The sequence below is a fragment of the Crinia signifera genome, chromosome 1 (assembly GCF_055691185.1).
Source record: "Crinia signifera chromosome 1, ASM5569118v1, whole genome shotgun sequence".
Classification (NCBI taxonomy): Eukaryota; Metazoa; Chordata; class Amphibia; order Anura; family Myobatrachidae; genus Crinia; species Crinia signifera.
The window spans coordinates 72,784,134-72,803,074 of record NC_139217.1 but is presented as its reverse complement, the minus strand read 5'-3'; the positions used below and the strand labels follow the sequence as shown (position 1 = coordinate 72,803,074).

Sequence of the window (18,941 nt, the reverse complement as noted above, 5' to 3'; positions counted from 1 at the left end):
TCTATAAGAAGGGTTCATACAAGTGTGGCACATGTAGCGTATGCGCTTACATGAGCACACGTGAATCCTACACAGATAGGTACAACAAGAAGTGGAGGATACAAAATGCCAATGGCCTAAAAGCATTTGGAATGCTAAAGGTGGAAATGGGAATACGAAGAGGGGATTGGGACAAAGAACTACTCAAACAGGAGACACGTTTGATATTCTTAATGAATACCATGTCCCCAAAGCCTGAATGAGGAAAACAACTATACTGTCTTTTTGTGACTTAACCCAGACAACAACATCACAAGAAAATGATCAACAGGCAACAATCTGAATAAAATAAAAAGACCTCCCATAATAAACATCTCTAGGAAGCAGAGTATAATAACTACAGCTCAATCCTAATGAACAGACTCATAAGTAGAAGTGAATCATTCCCTCCACATTCCCACTTATTAGATATATTATGATTTTCGAAACATAATGCACAGCTTTTCAATAATGACACAAAGACCACACGAAGATGTGGACATCTGAAGTGCTGCTATCCCGTCTTCCCGATACCTGCTGACATAAAGAGCCGGAATTGCCTCCACGCCAAAGCCGCAGATTCCCCCTGAACAACACAGACGCTGTGGCAGAGCGCTGTGTGGGAACTTCAGCAAGAGAAGGCAACAGCGAGGAGGCGGCTCCTGTCGGGACCATCCAGCCGGCTGACCCGGTCAAAGTAACAGGTCAGCTTAGAGAGACGGAGGCAGCAAGCGCTGCTACACACACCAGATTGCCGACAGCTTTCTATTACTGCCCAGCGCCACGGAGTGGTAAGAGTTTAATATCTGTGATAACAGGACGGACACTGTTCCCAAAATCTATAACAGAAGTCCTTGTATCACCTACTCAAAATTGATACCCTTACTAAAAACAAGCGCTGCTGTTATGGACTGATAAGTGTGCACACTGGCCAAAATTTTTTTCAAAACCATATGGTGCAAATATAAGTGGACATTAGCCCTAACAACAAATTGGACTAACTGAATATATACCACCTTTCCCCAATTGCAAAGGGTAGAGAGTCCACGCTTTTCTGGTGTACATTCATATAGTGCTTACATTATGGTACAGTGATATACCTTTATTTTATAGTTTTCATTTATATGTATTGTGATTTTTTGTATGTATGTGTTTTTAATAAATTCATATTCTTGTTCACCTTTGAGCGCCCCACGTATTTCTCTTTTTTGCACACGAAGATGTAGTAGTAATACAGTCACATGGATCACATTAAGGATCACAGAGAAGATAGGAGTAATCACTCCATGTACCCTCACTACACATGCCCTGGCTCACTGTACTATAGATAGTCAAGACCATTCACTCTGCGAATTAGACATCCACTTTTGAGACTTCCTGAGACCCTCATTTTACGTACAAAGAACACCCCACTGATTAGAATGCCTCTGACATCTAAGCCAAGAGAATAATAGATAGTACTTTATAAGCCAAACTGATTGGTAGCAACCTCTGATTTCCCCGATATTTATGATATAGCAAAACTTATGATCATCTTCTGAGCCCCTCGATACAGCACCAATGTATTAAATGTAGCAAGAAGAGTAGCTAATATTCCAAAAAGCAACATATTAGCACAGCAAAACAAAGCAGCGTATCAGTACAATAAAGATACTCTTTCTGTCTCCTTGTCTCTTTTATTGTGCACATATGTTTACTACTGATAAGAGAAACACTTTCCGTTTTTTCTCTTTCTCCTTGTATAGCATCTAAATTTGTTTGTTAGGTACAACGTTCAAATAAGTCATTTTTTTTTAGAAAAACTGAATATGTTCTCATTAAAGCCCAATTGAAGGGTGATAACCAATACGAATTACAACAAAGACACTCCCCCACCTGAACTCATGAATATGCAGGAGGGGGTAGGTACTTAAGGAGCTTCCGGGTGCTCACCTGGTTGGTCCTGATGAAGCTGGTGGCCACACGTGTGTTGACCAGACACACTATGGGGGTTATTCTGGTTGCTGCGGTGGGACCGTACACGGTAGGATCAGGTTTTTTTTTTTCATCTGCGCATGCCCACCCCTAGAGCTACCGCATGAGAGCGGATGCCTGGGTCTGCTAATTAATGCTGATTACTAGTCAAACACATACACCTGAATGTAATAAGCAATGCTGCAGGCTATTAAGTGAAAACCATTATTTCACTACCTGCAAGCCACACACAGCACTCAAACACATTGGAAGCATATCTTTCTACACTTCTCAACATGTAAAGATTGGTTTCATTTTATGTAATATTCATTCTAATACCTGGTTATATATGTCCAGGTAGTTATTTTAGATTTAGATTTTAGATAAAGCACCAGCCAATCAACTCCCAAACACAGCTGATTGGCTGGTGCTTTATCTCCTTTGACCTTTTTCTCCGCTTTATCTCCAGTATATCTCTTCTCCAAGCTTAATAAATCTGCCCCTTATACTCTGATCTTATTGCAGCTAGAGTACGATATCACCACCAGCAGCTGCATTCTAGATGGCTGTTGGATGTCCCAGATCTTCCCGCACTGCCTAATCTACTGTATATAAGAAATTGCCATATACTATGAAATATCTACAGTCGGCTGCTCTGCAGGGGACTCGTGAAATTTTTTGAATAGGGCATATGTAGCTCCAGTGCAGAGGGCACATTTTGTCCTCAGCGACACTGGATGCTGTTATAAATGTCAGAAATCTAATGCTACATACTATCACAACTTCTGGGAGTGCGGGAGGATCAGGTTCTTCTGGGATAAATTGGTAAATTACATAAATGACATTTATAGTCTGAAACTCCGGAAACATCCGGCTGCCTGTCTGTTCTTATTTTTCTCAGTGTGGGACCTTGGCCATAAAAAGGCACAAATCATACCAGTAATAACGTTTATGCTAACGATGGCCAAGAAGCTCATTCTTACGCATTGGATCCATAGGGGGTCCCCCTCTATTATGGAGCTAAAGAAGTCAATGCTTAATACCTTGTTTTGTGAAAGGCAGGAGTTGAGGTCGGATTTGGAAAAGGGTGCTCCCGGCTTCTACAAAAAGTGGGAACTCTACATCCTTAGCCTAGACCAGCAGGTTCAACTGTGTATACAGAAAATTTTTGGGTCTACCACCTGGTATCTCCTGCGACAGATCTCCACCTAGTGTTATCTATTGCCTCCAATGCGGGGCTGTTGCTGTTCTTTTTGATAAGGATTTTTATACTATGAGTCTAATCTTAGGTCTGTGGGAACTACAGTGATTTGAGAGATGTCTGAACCCTGATAGACATATGTGGTTCTGTCTTTTGTCTCCGCCCCCCCACACACACACTTTTAGACCCTTCCTACCCTCCCCTTTTACCCTTGTCTTTGTCATAAGTTAGGAATACATTGTAATTGTGTTTGAGTGTTTATACAAATAGATATGCAGTTATCTGATATATGTGTACGATATATATTCTCCAAGTATATTATGGTATAATATGTTATGGTGGATCTCACCCTATGCAAAAGTTATTATGTTACAATGCTATGAGACTAATAAAAGGTCTGATAGCATTTATTGTTTTCTGTAAAATTGAAAATTGAGTATCACATGATGCTTATCTCTGAATTATATATAATGCAATATATTCGGAGGGTTTTTCTTGATAACATTTTTCAAAGATCCATGTTATCTTCGATTCGACCCTTCTGTGCTTATATATATCTGTATGTAACCATTTTCTAATTCTGTTACAAAATACGGTACTCTTTACCTAGAAGGGCGCCCACGATTTTGATCGTGGGCATCGTTAGTAAAAAATCGCGGGCATCGCATGCACTAAAAAATCGCATGCAATGCGACCGACGCGATGCCCGCGATTTCCCATAGGGAACAATGTTAAATGTCCCAATTGACCCGATTTTCCTGTTCAATGTCTCAATTGACCCGATTTTTCCATAGTGCTCGCCACACTTTCTATTCTCAACTCCACGCCAACGTAGATAGTGGGGGTATGAAAAGGTCATAGGACGCGTACCGCCGCCGCTCGCCACGCTTCGGGTTCACGTTGATCGTGGGGTGGCGTTAACAATTGTGGGGGCCATTTCACACTTCAGGGTGCCTATTTGGCCTCTCTGGGCCATTTAACATTGTTTCCTATGGAAAAATCGGGTCAATTGAGACATTGAACAGGAAAATTGGGTCAATTGGGACATTTAACATTGTTCCCTATGGGAAATCGCGGGCATCGCGTTGGTCGCATCGCATGCGATTTTTTAGTGCATGCGATGCCCGCGATGGCCGCCCTTCTAGGTAAAGAGTACCCAAAATACACTAAAAAATTGTTTAAAAAAAAAAAAGAAGCTAGTGGCCAGAACGTTCTTTAGGTTATGGGCCCTTCTGTGTCTAAATGTACCCACAATATATAATTCTTTATCAACACATTTTCTAAGGACCACATCAGCTCCCCCACACAGTGGCAACCCAGTGGGGATCATCTACAACTGTGGCCCACTCCAACTCTGGCTTATTATCATCAGCCTGCCCCTGCGTGATGGCACCAATGGCGGCAGCAATTCCGCAACCAATTGTTTGGACCCCAGCCGGATCATCCTGCCTATCATCTGCTTACCATCAGCAGCGGGTCCCTGTGTGACAGTGTACACAGCGGCAGCGACGCTGCAGCTGGTCAGTCTCCTTCCAGACTTACTGCTGGACTCCTGCTAATGCCTTCACAGCGGTGAGTGAGGCTACGCTGCCTCAGATCAGAAGCCGCACTGTCTGCCGAGTGCCAGGGTGACTTTACTGTTCCTTCCAATGATGCACTAGTGGGAGTGGAGGCCCTGCGGACATCAGAACCTGCAGTGGGTGCCCCCTCCATTCATTGATGCACCATTAGGAACAGCACCAAGACCTCCTTGTGTGAGTAACTCAAATTGAGCACCACTTTGCCTTAAACACTGGGAGGACTAATTTGGAAGTCATTTCCATTTGGGTTTACAAATGGAAGTTTTGAGTTCTATTTACCCACATCCGAACCCAGGTGCATTGAACTACACCATTTAATCTAGGCCACATTGTCTACTTTTAGAATGTTTTTATTTCTCTATTGGACATTTTTATGTGTAATTTTGTGTTTCTAAATATATGTATCCAATGCTGCTAATTATATAGGAACTGCTACAATAAAGTGTTATTTTATTAATTGTTTCTTTTTGTACACCTGAGCGCCTTACAGTACTACCTATTCTTTTCTGTCTTTTGGAGGGTGGCCGTTCGTAGTTGCTGCTGGTGCACATTACACATAACAAACAATCCCTAGCGCTCTGGACACATTTCTTAATACCAGTCCAGCCTCGAGCCACCATCCAGCCTTCTGATACTAATGGCTAACCAGCCGCTCCTGCAACCAGCCGCTAACGGTTACAACCGCTTCTGCTTCTAGATACTAATGGCTACAATCCGTTCCTGCGACTCAGTAGCGCACGCAGGGGGGATTTCTGAGTACCCAGAAACCTCCCCAGGAGTCTCAGGGCCCTTGGTTGAAAGCTGAGGGTCCCCTCTTTCCATGGGTACAAGAATTTTAAAAATCGGCCCTTGGGAACTGGAGATATCTGACTTCAAATCAGTGGTCCCCATCCAAGCCTGTTAATTGCTCTTCCCAGTCAGATATTTCAGGTTCTGTCTGACTTATACCCCTTTTACACCAGAATACCGGATCGGACCCGGGAAATTGAACACGGGATATTGCCAGGGCATGCCCTGCCTCAGACCCCATTTACACTGCACTTCAATCCGGGTTATTCCCGGGTAAGGCCCTTTCACACTGAAAACGGATCAGCCCTGTCTTTCCTTGCTGGTGTCATTAAAAATGGACCTTTGGGCTGTTTGAGATGAGGTCACAAGAAAGGGAAAAGGGAGGGGGTGGGTTCTGCTCCCAGCATTGCAGCAAAGATGGCAGACGGAGTAGCTGTGTTGCAGTTTGTGCTGTACTTTTCTGCAATAGAGAGTTTAAAGCAGCTTCTCACCCTGTGCTACTTGCTTCACACTTGGAGTAGGAGAGCACAATTCTTGGCTGAGAGGTCTAGATCTCGGCACCAATATTTGTGCCGCAGGAGAGCGCTGATATCATCCAGCCTTACCTCGATTTTGCGGCTGACGACCATGCGGGATCGCAGGATCTGGGTCAGAGACCGGTGCCACGGAGAAGCTTTCATGCAGACCGTGGAATCTTTTCAGGAGGAGCAGTGGATGGCCCACTTCAGGATGTCACGTGCTACCTTCTATTATATCTTGGATCTACTTGGACCAGTCCTGACTATGCAGACCACCCACTACCGTCGGCCCATCAGCCCAATGCGGAGATTAGCCATTGCCATTTGGTGGTATGCTACCCCTGGGGAGTACCGCACAATCTCCTGTTTGTTTGGAGTCGGTATTGCCACTGTCTGCAGGATCATTTACCAGGTGACACAGGCCTTTGTGGATACCCTGTACCAGCGGTTCATCTGTTTGCCGGAAGGACAGCGCCTTGATGACACCATCCAAGGCTTCTAGAGGCGTGGTTACCCGCAGTGTGCAGGTGCTATAGATGGGACCCATATCCCCATCATTGCTCCCCATGACAACCCTGCGGACTACTATAACAGGAAGGGGTGGCATTCTATTATACTTCAGGCTGTTGTGGACCACCAATACCGGTATGTACATATTTACAGTTTCCATATTAGGAACCTTTGTAAATGAATTTTAATAGCTCTAACGATGAAAAATATTTTTTTCCCCCATTTAGTTTTACAGATGTCTTTATTGGCTGGCCTGGGCGTGCACACGATGCTAGAGTGTTTGCTAACTCTCAGCTGTATGAGATTGGTGAGGACAAGCGTGGGGGATGGCTTTTCCCTAGACAGGTAAAAATATATTGTACACATTTTTTTCCTCAGATGGACCAGACTTGCCTGCCTGTTCCTCTCCATGCATGATTGCTATCACCTGTGGTAATACCCTATTTTTTAAACATTTACAATTAGCTCCTCGCAGGTGATTGCAATCTTGCAAGGACAGGATCAGGTGTGATGGGCCCATGTTTTTTATTCTACTGTGGTTTAGACGTGTGTGGTTTAGACGTGTAATATTTCTTTATAGTAACTATACTCTTAAGGCTGCTTTGTATAAATAGTGACAATCGCTATTTTTTTTTTTTTATAGAAATCTATTTTCATAGATGAAGTTGAGATCCCGGTCCACATAATTGGGGATGCTGCTTACCCTCTACTACATTGGCTCATGAAGGGATACACACAAAATGTTGAGTTGTCCACGGAAAAGATAACCTACACCCACACCCTAAGTTCTGCTCGTATGGTAGTGGAAAATGCCTTTGGCCGGTTAAAAGGACGTTGGCGCTGCCTGATGAAGAGGAACGATGTGGACCTACAGTTGATGCCCCACGTAGTTGCAACCTGCTGTATTCTACATAACATTTGTGAAATACAAAAGGACCACTTTCTTCCAGAGTGGAATGTGCAGGACACAGGGGGCAATCCTGAAGCAGCAGATTATGAGGGGGAGCATGTTGACAGTGCAGAAAGAATCAGGGCCACCATTGCAGCAAACCTTCCCTCAATGATTTGAAATAAAAATCAGACACAAATCTTCCAGTTGTTTGCTTTATAATGAAAATATGCATCAAACTGTACATACATTTCACATCTTGTTTATAGATGTTATTCATAATGAAAGACCAAGATATGAGAGTCCAACTGGGAATAGAGAACAATTGTAAAACTTTGTGCCCATACAGTTTTACGTCATAGGACACATTATTATAAAATAGAACTGTATGGTGACTGCTCCTATAGAGAATCACACAAATATTCAGCAATAAAGTGCAACCTTTCTAAAGACTATAAAAACATCAGTGCAACCTTTTGAAAGATTTGAAAAAGAAGTAAAGTGCAACATTTTGGAACAATATTTTAAGACTAAAAGTTGAAAACTTAGCTCAAATTCCAGTACACGGAAAACTCTGGGGACTCTAGGATTGGTGGGTCACTACTAGCAGCACTATTGCCAAAGTTATAATTGGGCCCTCTATATTCTGGTGTCAGCTGGTTTGGTTGGGTGTTAGTAGATGTGGCAGGATTGAAACTGACACCTCTATTGTAATGATCATATGGGTTGGGTGGGTACTTAGGTGGGTGGTGGGGATGTGGTGCAGGTTGTGTGAAAAAACCGCCAAATGTACGTTCTAAAAAGGACATTTGCCTATCTTGCATTGCCAGCAATTGAGACATAAATGCCTGCTGGTTCTGTCTCTCAGCTTCCAAATATTTGTCCATGCGAGCATCCTCCTTTGCTTGGACATCAGTATCCAATTGGCGTAGATGGTCAACTATCACCGATGTCATCGCTTTAGCCGCTACTTCAGACCGATTAAGCTTTTTCTTTTTGGCAGGAACTCTGTACACTGTAATTTAAAAAAAAAATTAACATTATACTTCCATGTTAAGTGTTATATATTAAACAGCAGTTTTGTTTGCCAAAATGTGCTAGTGGCCTTCTTCCACCTGCATGCTAGCAACATACTGCAACAGATACTGGGCCTCACCCCACGTTGGTTGTTTTTACTATGTCAAATGTGTGTAAATATATAGAATGTCTACTTACAATTAGAACGTAATGGAGTGCTTCGATTGGGGAGCGTCGTCTGACTGTTTTCTTCCACAACATCATCTGTGGCTGCTTGGGCGCTGTCAGACTGCATGGAAGCATCCATTATATTCTCTGCTGCACCATCATCACCAAACAGCAGCGGTGAAGCCGGGCTCATGTGTGCTGACATCTGCGTGGCTTCAGAAGGCGTTGAGACTGGCGGGGACAGCTGGGAAGCCTGGGTAGTCGGTACATCATGGCTGTCCTGGCTGTTGTCGGTCTGGCTGCAATGGGGTGCTATGGAGGAGGACAGGGCTACAGGGTTGCAGAGTGCCGTGTTTCCAAAAGCACTGTAGCACTGTAGCACATAGTGCACCCAATCGGGCCTAGCTGCACCACTTTTCTTGCGCTTCTGGTCATTCACTTTGCAGAACTGCTTCCGCAGAGATTTTAATTTGTTTACAACCTGCTGTTGGGAGCGATGAATACCTCTGGATGCCAGCAATTCTGCAATATTGCGATACACCACTGCATCCCGAACGGTGCCGGTCATTTGGCGGCGAATCTCCTCATCTGCCCTGATTTGCAGGAGCTCACGTACCTCCTTGTCAGACCAGTTGGATGTATTGGACATGATGGCTCAGATCAGGCTTGGGGTCAGCCAAAGTGGAAAACACTGCACAGGCAGTGTGTCAGATCAGGCTTGGGGTCAGCCAAAGCGGTTAACACTGCACAGGCAAAGCGGTTAACACTGCACAGGCAGTGTGTGCTGCAGCAGATGAGACTGGAGTGTGCTTGTAGCGTGGTAGCGCGTTAACGCTGCTGCTGCGCTGCTACATGCGCCTCCATGGGTCTCCAGCTGATGACATCATCTGCCAGAGCCGCAGAAGCTCCAATCAGCTCTTTGCGCCCCTCTACCCACCAAATAACACGGATAATGGCCGTTTACACTGCCCTGAGCCCCGGATAAGCCCCGTGTCCGACCCTGAACATTTGCCGGGTCAGATTCCCGGGGTACAGTACCCGTGTTATTTTTTTTCACCCCGTTTACACCATGCCCTGCCCCGGACTGGAGCGGCAATATCCCGGGTCCAAAGTCTGGTGTAAAAGGGGTATTAGGGCGGTATTCAATGTGAATACCTGCGAGGTGCAGCGAATCCTTTTTATTCATTGATTTAAGCGCTGCCTAAACTCACCTTGTGCGAGTATTTCTTCCTTTTTTGTACCAGTGAGGAGTGACTACCCTCACACCCAGGCAGCAGCTTATATTGTAGGATCAGCTCACTGTTAAAGCGCCTGAATATTCCCAGTGAATATTTCTCTTTGTTCGCTGCACATTCGCCACGTTCCGGAGCCAGTGGGCTCCGGTATTCAACGTGTCAGGGGCTCGCTGCCCCTGACAGGCGAATATGAGCTCCTGCGGCGATTGCCGCAGGGAGCCTGAGGAGGGTGCCAGGCAGAGAGATGGAAGTCTCTCTGCCTGCCCCTGAACGTTTGTGGGGGGCAGGTGGGCTCCCCGGGTGCTAGGCAGCACAGGCTGCCCCCCGGGGGTGCCAGCAGGGGGCCGCGTATATTCACTATACCCGATCGTAACATCGGGTGCAGTGAATATATGAATATGTAATGAGCGGCTCGGCTCCGGCGCCCCCTGCTGGCTGCTGTGTAAAAAAAAACAAAAAAAAAATTTTTTTTTTTTTTAAATTAAATATATATTCATGTGCTTACAGCACATGAATAAAAGTAGCATGCCCCTCCTCAGAATAAAATTCCTGATTTTTAGACACCAAATGTAAAAAACAAAACACTTTATTTTAGAAGTTCACATTCCACTTCACCATAAAAAGATAGCGATTGCTACTCGGTGAATCATGGCGAAAAAAACCTTGAAATGTATTCGCCATGTGGTCATTGAATAGGGTGATTCACCGTTTTTGTCAAAAATTCGCCAAACAGCACAAATTCGCCATAAAAACATGGCGAATCAGGCTCATTGAATACCGCCCTTAGAGTTTTCTGAGGGTATATTCCATAAGCTGGGACTCTCCCTCTTTGATGGACAACAGTAACTTGTCTCTAATGTTCAGAGAACCAGAGATATAAGCCTTCCAGCAGCTGGTTACTGCTCCAGCTCCACACACCTGGTATGTAGTTTTATATTCTCGTTGGCAGATTGCTCTGCCTCCTGAACTCTGATCCCCTAGTCCCCAGTACCAGGTGGGATTCTCTAGTTTTTAATTCGATTAAAATCTAATAAATCTATTTCTGGGAACTGGAGATATCTGCAGTCAAGCAAGCTGTCCTCCCACCAGAAAATTATGAATAATAAGCCCATTCCACTATACACCCCTCCTCTGCATATTAAACATCCTCTACCACTCTGGAATTTATGTATCAGGGCCTCTTCATTGAAGAATGCCCCCTTCTCCCACCATCTGTGCAGTAAAGGGGTAATTAGTGGAAATTACTGATCCAGGCCCTACATGCTGAGCAGTTGATATAATACCCCCTACCACCCGCGGGACATCAAAGCTTCCCCCACCCCTACCGCTGGAGGATCGGTAGGGGCCCCAATACATTGCTATGCCCAGGGGTCTACACTGCTGTTGATTGTTGATGCCCCTGTATGTGTATATATATATATATGTGTGTGTATATATATATATATATATATATATATATATATATATATATAATTATTATTTATATATATATTTGGTCTATCTATAATACTTTAACTGACCCGGCATATACTGGGTCACCTAAGTGTCCACCTCCGTGCTTTGCTCCACCCCTCTGGAAACCCCCTTCTGAAAATCCTGCATTTGCCCCTGCGACTTGATGCTATTACTCATGCAGTGGTTCCTGCTATCTATCGTTCCAATGCCGTCAGTCACTATCCTGCCACAGTTCAGGTGCTATCCTGACGCCGTCTTGCATTAAGATGCTGAGCGCCACTTATACACTTTCCTGCATCCTGCTATCAGTAAGACCTTCAGCCTTCAAGCCATATCCAATCGTCAGCCTGGATGCCTAATTGATATTGGAGTTCCCGATTCCTGTTTCTGCCAAGAAGGCGTTTTTTTCTGTTCAAATTATCCTGAGTTATTTCCGGCATCACCGGTTTCTGCCTTATTGCCAAGGCTGCCTTCCTCAGTTATATCCAAAACTATTCCGGAATCCCCGGATTCCTATCCTGAGTTATTCTGGCAGTCAGTATCCTGTGTTATTTCCAGCATCCCTGGTTTCTGCCTTATTGCCAAGGCTTCCCTCCTCAGTTGTATCAAGAACTATTCCGGTATCCCCGGATTCCTAACCTGAGTTATTCCGGCAGTCAGTATCCTGAGTTGTTGCCTAGGAGTATTTACATACTATTCCAAGTAACCCTGGATTCAGTTTACTACAACTACTCCCAGGAGATCTTCGTTGAGTTCTCAGCTCCATCTGGTCTTGCTTTCACCAGTCTTACCGGCACAATTACAGTGCAAGTTTATTCCGAACCTTTCACTCCCTGTACAGGTTCCTCTTGTGACCACCCAGCATCCATAGGACCACAGTAGTCACTACTGAGTCCACACACCCAACTCATGAGACACATCACCCTTTCCAGTCAAACACTGCCTCCCTGTCTCCCCGTCATCTCACTTGTCACCCACTTCATCACCCCATCATCCTCTACATCCCACTGCCTTTGTCTGGCTTCATTCACTGCACCCCACTGCCACGCCTTTCTCTGGTGTTAACCAATACTTCTCACTGTCACCCTCTGCCTCTTCCTATTATCCTCTGACCCTCCATATCCCACTATGTCTCCCCATCACCCACTGCCTCACCCTTGCATCACTATCTCCCTATCACACTCTCTCTCCTGTCACCCCCTGCCCCTTCATAGCATCACCAAGCCCCCCATTATACGTATACAGTAGGCCTGTCCACTTTCCCCGGAGTGTGCAATAACACCCAGCAATTTTCAGGACGATGTTCACCATAACACTAAGCAAAAAACGCCCAGTGTGTATGCACCATTAGTCTCGTGAAAACCAGATCTTCTATCAAAGTAAAGAGTTATGCTGGGGACACACCACAACGATGCAGATCGTGAGCGGGTCATAAGATGATCGTGCGACCAGCTCACGATCTGTGGAGCACATGACCCGCTCACGATCTGCATCCGATCCGATCGTGACCCGTAACCCACTAGAATGGTCATTTACAGATCCTACCTGCTGCAGGTAGGATCAGAGAAATGACCTAACGACCCGCGGGGTAGGATCGGGATCTGATCAGAAATGGCCCAAAACATGACCAATTTACATACAATCAGTCGAGATTGTATGTAAATTGGGTCATTTTGAGCCAAATGGTCCTGGTTTGTAGAACAAGGTATTCGCTAGGAATAATCAGGCGCCTTGCAATGAGCTGGATCTCTGGTAAAAGCTGCTGCTTAACTGTGGGGGTAGTCACTCCCCACTGGAAAGAAACCACAAAGAAAAAGAACTCACACTAGGTGAGTGAAGCAGCGCTAAAATCAATGAAAGATACCAATGTTGGAAAAAGTATAAAAATTTTACTATTTGTTAAAAATACAATAAAAATCCCCCCCCCCTCTTCTATCTCTACTCTCTTTCATATAATTCTCAAGCACCCTATGCATAGCTTGATAGTTATGCCTCTTTGAGATACCCATGGACTCGAGTAATGTATAATTTGTAGAAAAGAAAACACACTCATTGTATGTTTCAATGTGCATTGCTTTATTTACACAGTTTGTATCACAGCTATGCAAACATATGTTTGATTGTTGTATTGTTTAACTTTAAAACAATAAAAAACTGTTATTAAAAAAAAAAAAAATACAATAAAAATTACATGTAAAAACAATAATAACAATACAATAATGGTATAATGGTAGAAGGGGGGGGGGGGAGTAAAAGTAAAGTGGAATGAATATAAAAATTGATGAAATAGTGAAAGTATGCCCCGCCTCAATGGACACGTCAGAGTAAGCTGTGTCGACACTTATATGGGAGAAACAGGTAAGTGCACTTTACCAACGTTGAATTGTAGATCCTTTTGATATGAGCAATGCTGGGAGTCCTCACGATGGTTGCGGCTTGGTAGATAGCCACTGGAGGAAATGAATACCGCTTGGAGTAGAGCAGACCTTGTGCCGGTGCGGGACCGATGTGTATGGGCTCAGACCACCGGAATATGTCTGCAGCGATTTCCCAGACAAGAATATCATGCGATGGAATAAAGATGTGGCTTCCGTGCCTGGTAGCAGTCCACACTGGTGTGGATGGTGTTAACCAGTGGATTTGATGCACGGTGTCCGCCAAATAGAATGTCCAATTGAGAAGATGAATGAAATTGTTGTCCAAATGGAGCAGAGGTGTCACAGCTAGGTCCAGAGGTGGGGGGCAGTCACCTAACACGTTTCACTGCGTCCTGCAGCTTTATCAAAGGTTTGATAAAGCTGGGAAATCGCTGCAGACATATTCCGGTGGTTTGAGCCCATACACATCGGTCCCGCACCGGCACAAGGTCTGCTCTACTCCAAGCGGTATTCATTTCCTCCAGTGGCTATCTACCAAGCCGCAACCATCGTGAGGACTCCCAGCATTGCTCATATCAAAAGGATCTACAATTCAACGTTGGTAAAGTGCACTTACCTGTTTCTCCCATATAAGTGTCGACACAGCTTACTCTGACGTGTCCATTGAGGCGGGGCATACTTTCACTATTTCATCAATTTTGATATTCATTCCACTTTACTTTTACTCCCCCCCCCCTTCTACCATTATACCATTATTGTATTGTTATTATTGTTTTTACATGTAATTTTTATTGTATTTTTAACAAATAGTAAAATTGTTATACTTTTTCCAACATTGGTATCTTTCATTGATTTTAGCGCTGCTTCACTCACCTAGTGTGAGTTCTTTTTCTTTGTGGTCCTGGTTTGTACCCTACTGTACATTAGTATCAATTTCTACCTAACCTCTGATAAAGAAGGGGATGATTAGTTCAATGCATAAGAATTATTTGTTTTTTTCAAATAATGATAACAAACATCAAAAGGCGGGTTCTAAAATTTTCAGCAGCCCCTATATGTTTCCTTAATCACAGTTCATAAAATGACATCAACAACTGTAACAACTGACAAATAACAAAATCATTGGAACCAAAGTGACCTCATAGCAAGTTTTTCGAAGTAGTTTAAGAAAAGCAGATGTACCCAGACCCAGGTGTGGGTTGTTAGGTCTACACCAACTAGGTCGACAAGCATTGAGTCGACAGGCAGCAAGGTCGACATGGGGCAATGTCGACAGGTGCCTAGGTTGACAGGACATTAGGTCGACACAATCATTAGGTCGACAGTCAAAAGGTCGACATGGGTTTTTTCACTGTTTTTTTACCTGAATGTCGACATGGACACAGTTTGAAGTGCACTGCATCCCTGCGCATCACTAGCTTCTATGCTTTGTGCACACTATTTTATTCTCCCATCACACCCTAGTGGCTGTTGGCTCAAAAAACAGTGGAAAACCCTATGTCGACCTTTTGACTGTCGACCTAGCCCATGTCGACCTAATGCTTGTTTCAAACTAGTTCCATGTCGACCTTGACCCATGTCGACCTTGCTGCCTGTCAACCTAGGGGTGTCAACCCAATGCTTGTCGACCTAGTTGGTGTAGACCTAATGACCGTATCCCCCAAACACTTAACTCTCCTATAGGCTGTAGTGTCACTGCCCCTAGTTAGGGATGGCCATCAGTGCAGTCGCCATCAATGGCAATACTGCAACCAGCCATCGATAGACACAAACTATATGATGGATAACCATCGATAGTTTTAGCTATCAATAGTCATCCATTACCTTTGACTGAATAGCCCGTGGGCCAATCAGAATGTGGGAGTAGGGCTTAAGTGATGTCAGGGTGCAGAGTTATGCTCCTTGTCCCGGCACCTTAAAAAAAAAAAAAAAGCATCGGTTCTCCTGTCTTCTCCATCTGGTTCTCCCACATCGTTGGCAAAAGTATTCAACATTGGCCATAAACCATCAATGATTTCAAATCATCGAAGGTCCCTACCCCTAGTGCACAGCTGGCTGCACATGGTCAGATTTCCTATAGGTTTACATGTGATATACAGCATATACAGAATGGCTTACCTGTACTCTTCGCATACAGAAAGGTGTGCATATGTCTCTCAGGTTTCCGCCCCAACAGTAACTTTTATTTCTTACTTACATACAGTACAGATTGCATGGTATTTCCTTAGCAACCTTCCTTAGCGATCGTGATCACAACCACCAAAAGGCGGGTTCTGATCTTTTCGGCTGCACCTATATATGTTTAACTAATCACAGGTAATAAAAGAACATCAAGGAACTTTGGGCCTGATTCAGACCTGTTCACTAGGCTGCGCATGTTCTCAGCCTAGCGAACAGGTAAACGCCGCTCACCACCCCACCGAATGCCCCCCGCCGCTCTCTTCCTCTCAGCATAGGAGCAGATGTGTTTGCATACACATCTGCTTGCATGTGGCCGACTTCTGGTGATGTCAGCTGTCAGTATCACTGCCTCATTACCATGAGAACGCCCAGCGTTCTCATGGGAACGCCCATGGAACACTGGGCTTTCCCATATGGTAATGGGGCAGCCCAGCGCACCACGCCCGTGCACCCGGCAAACCGAAAGTTTGCCGCGGGTGCACGCACCCTACGTCTGCGCATGTGCAGAAACGCATCAGCGCAGACGTGCCCCATCGGTGCTCTGTGCGAATGCACAGAGGACCGAATGGATTTGAATAACCCCCAGTGAGTTGTAGTGGTTGTAGAAAAGCAGATGTAGCCGGACACTTACCTCTTTCACAGGCTGTAGTGTCACTGCCCCTAGTGCGCAGCTGGCTGCATATGGTCAGATTTCCTATAGGTTTATATGTGATTATACACTGTACGCAGCATATACAGAATGGCTTACCTGTACTTTTCGCATAAAGAAAGGTGTGCATATGTCTCCTGTCATTCAGATTTCCGCCCCAACAGTAACTTTCATTTCTTACTTCTTACGTACACAGTACAGCTTGCATGGTGCTTCCTGATATACAGTACAGATTGCATCTACTTCTCTTCTGACAAAGAACAACAAACCGCTAATTTACCGACACGCCCTTATCAAGTCCTCGCTTTCCCTCTATAGTACAATACATCACATCACATCACAGCTCTCTCTGATCCGATTCCGTACACACTGTGAGTGCAGAGAGCAGCAGAGAAACATGGTGGAACCTTCTCCAAAAAAAGCCCGGAGGGAGAAAGTCCTGCTTCGTGTCTGTGACCAGTTCTTAAGGACAGAGGCCGGCATCATCTGTCCTGTCATCCCAGCTGCACATTCTGTGCGCGTCCTCTACAAACTCCAAATGGAATCACTGAGAGACGCCATAGCAGAAGCCGTGCAGGTGTTCGGGCTCACTGTGCTAGAGATGGAGCTGGTCCGGTCAAAAGCCGTGCAGGAGATGGAGCTGGTCCCGTCAGCTCCCGGCCCGGAGATTGAAGGCAACTTGTTCATTGAATGTATTGGACCGCAGCGCGATGGTGACAGGAGCCTGGAGGAGAGAGTGAAGTCACAATTAAGGGACACTCTAAAACTAAAGTCCCTTGAAGTAAAAATAGTTCCAAAAAGAGGTGAAATCATCCCACAGCCAATTATATCAGGTACATTAATCAGATAATCACTGGACTATGTAAAAAGACCCCGCTCGGGGGGATGCCTGTGATAGCTATCACTAGGAACATGGGGAAAGGGAGGTAACAGCCTTCGGGCTATTTCACACTGGCGAGATGTATCAAATGGAAAATTTACCTCATTTTCCAATGTATCAAAAATGATACCACATTGAAGGGTATACCCTATAGAAGCCTATGTCGCCGCAACCCCGCCGCCTCGCCCTCTCCCCCTCCCTTGGGCTTACCTTCTTGCAGGTCCTCCTGGACCCCGGAAGGTAAGCCCTTCCTCCTCCTATCAACGCAGCCAGACGTCCTTCCGGCTGCAGGGGGAGGAGGAAGATTAGCTGTCCCCGGCGTGAAAGCAGCAGAAGCCGGCTGGGAGGTGACGGAGACCCCCCGCAGACCACAGTACAGGTATCGCGGGGGGCCTCCGTCACCGCATCGCGATGCCACCACATATGTTAGTACATATGCGGCGTCATCACGGCGGGGGGGGGGGGCGCGAAGGGCGGCAATGTATTTTAATACATCCCGCCCACTGTCCGGCTCCTGCCGGGCGGCGAAATCCCACAGGGCAAAAAGCCGTGCCGCACAATGGGCGAGATTCACTAATAACCCCCGCTGCACATCGCCGGGATTCGCATTGTTAACCGCATATGCATTAACAAATGCGATTATTAACGCCAAAGCGAAGACCGGCGATGTGCAGCGGGTCCCCCCTCCCTCCCTGCACCCTTACCCGCTGTGTGGGTGCTCCGTTTCCTCCTCCCTGCACTCAGAAGCTGTGCAGGGAGGAGGAGATCACTGGTCCGGGCAGCACAGCAGGAGGCTGCCCGGACACAGGTGAGGGGGGTGCGGCACTGATCGGCGGGGCGGCGGGGGATGCGAAGGGAAGCCCATAGGCTTCCATGGGGTTACGCCATCTAGACCTAGCGAAACCCCCCCGCAGCGAAGCCCCGACAGTGGGGCTTTGCTGCATATGAAAATACGGTAAAAACCCCGAAAACGGGGTTTTTACGGCATTTTCACTTTGGTGATTCTCGCCCACTGTAGTTGTGAATGGACACTATTGTGTCCATTCCCACGGGACGGCCACGGCCCGGCCGCCCCGGGTGCAACCGGATCCCGCCACTGGAAGGGATGGCTGCAGGGCTGTGGCCATCCATTCCTAAACTGCTGTGTGCTGCACGGCTTCCTGGCTGTACGGGTTTTCGCCGCCCGGCAGGAGCGCTTCTCCGGCTCCTCCACACACTCTGACAAAATCCCGCTCGGCCAAGAAGCCATGCCCTGCACAGTAGTTGTAAATGGACACTATTGTGTCCAATCACACGGGATGGCCACGGCCCGGCCGTCCGGTTGCAGCCGGATCCCGCCACTGGAAGGGACGGCTGCCGGGCTGTGGCCATCCCCTCCATTCTAAACTAGTGTGTGCAGCACGGCTTCCTGCCTGTGCGGGTTTTCGCCACCCCAGACAGGACACCCCCTTCAGGCCGGACGCTACAAGCTCCGAAATGCAGAGTTTGATGTCTGGTCCGGCATTCCGGGGTCTTGTCTG

General features: G+C 46.0%; 2 protein-coding genes across 3 annotated transcripts in view; one reads left to right on the top strand and one right to left on the bottom strand.

Moving 5' to 3' along the window:
* LOC146041984 (uncharacterized) overlaps nucleotides 1-17,150 on the bottom strand; it is a 179,940-nt gene extending 162,790 nt beyond the window's left edge. The window contains exon 1 of the mRNA XM_083161909.1: nucleotides 16,641-17,150. The gene's annotated coding sequence lies outside the window, so the exon portion shown is untranslated. The remainder of the gene's footprint in view (nucleotides 1-16,640) is intronic.
* Nucleotides 16,759-18,941, top strand: part of LOC146042070 (uncharacterized) — a 378,004-nt gene continuing 375,821 nt past the window's right edge. The window contains exon 1 of one of the 2 annotated variants that reach the window (XM_083162079.1): nucleotides 16,759-17,374. In XM_083162079.1, coding sequence (XP_083018205.1) covers nucleotides 16,939-17,374 — 436 coding nt within the window. In that variant the 5' untranslated portion in view covers nucleotides 16,759-16,938. The remainder of the gene's footprint in view (nucleotides 17,375-18,941) is intronic. The other variant, XM_083162014.1, reaches the window with a different exon arrangement.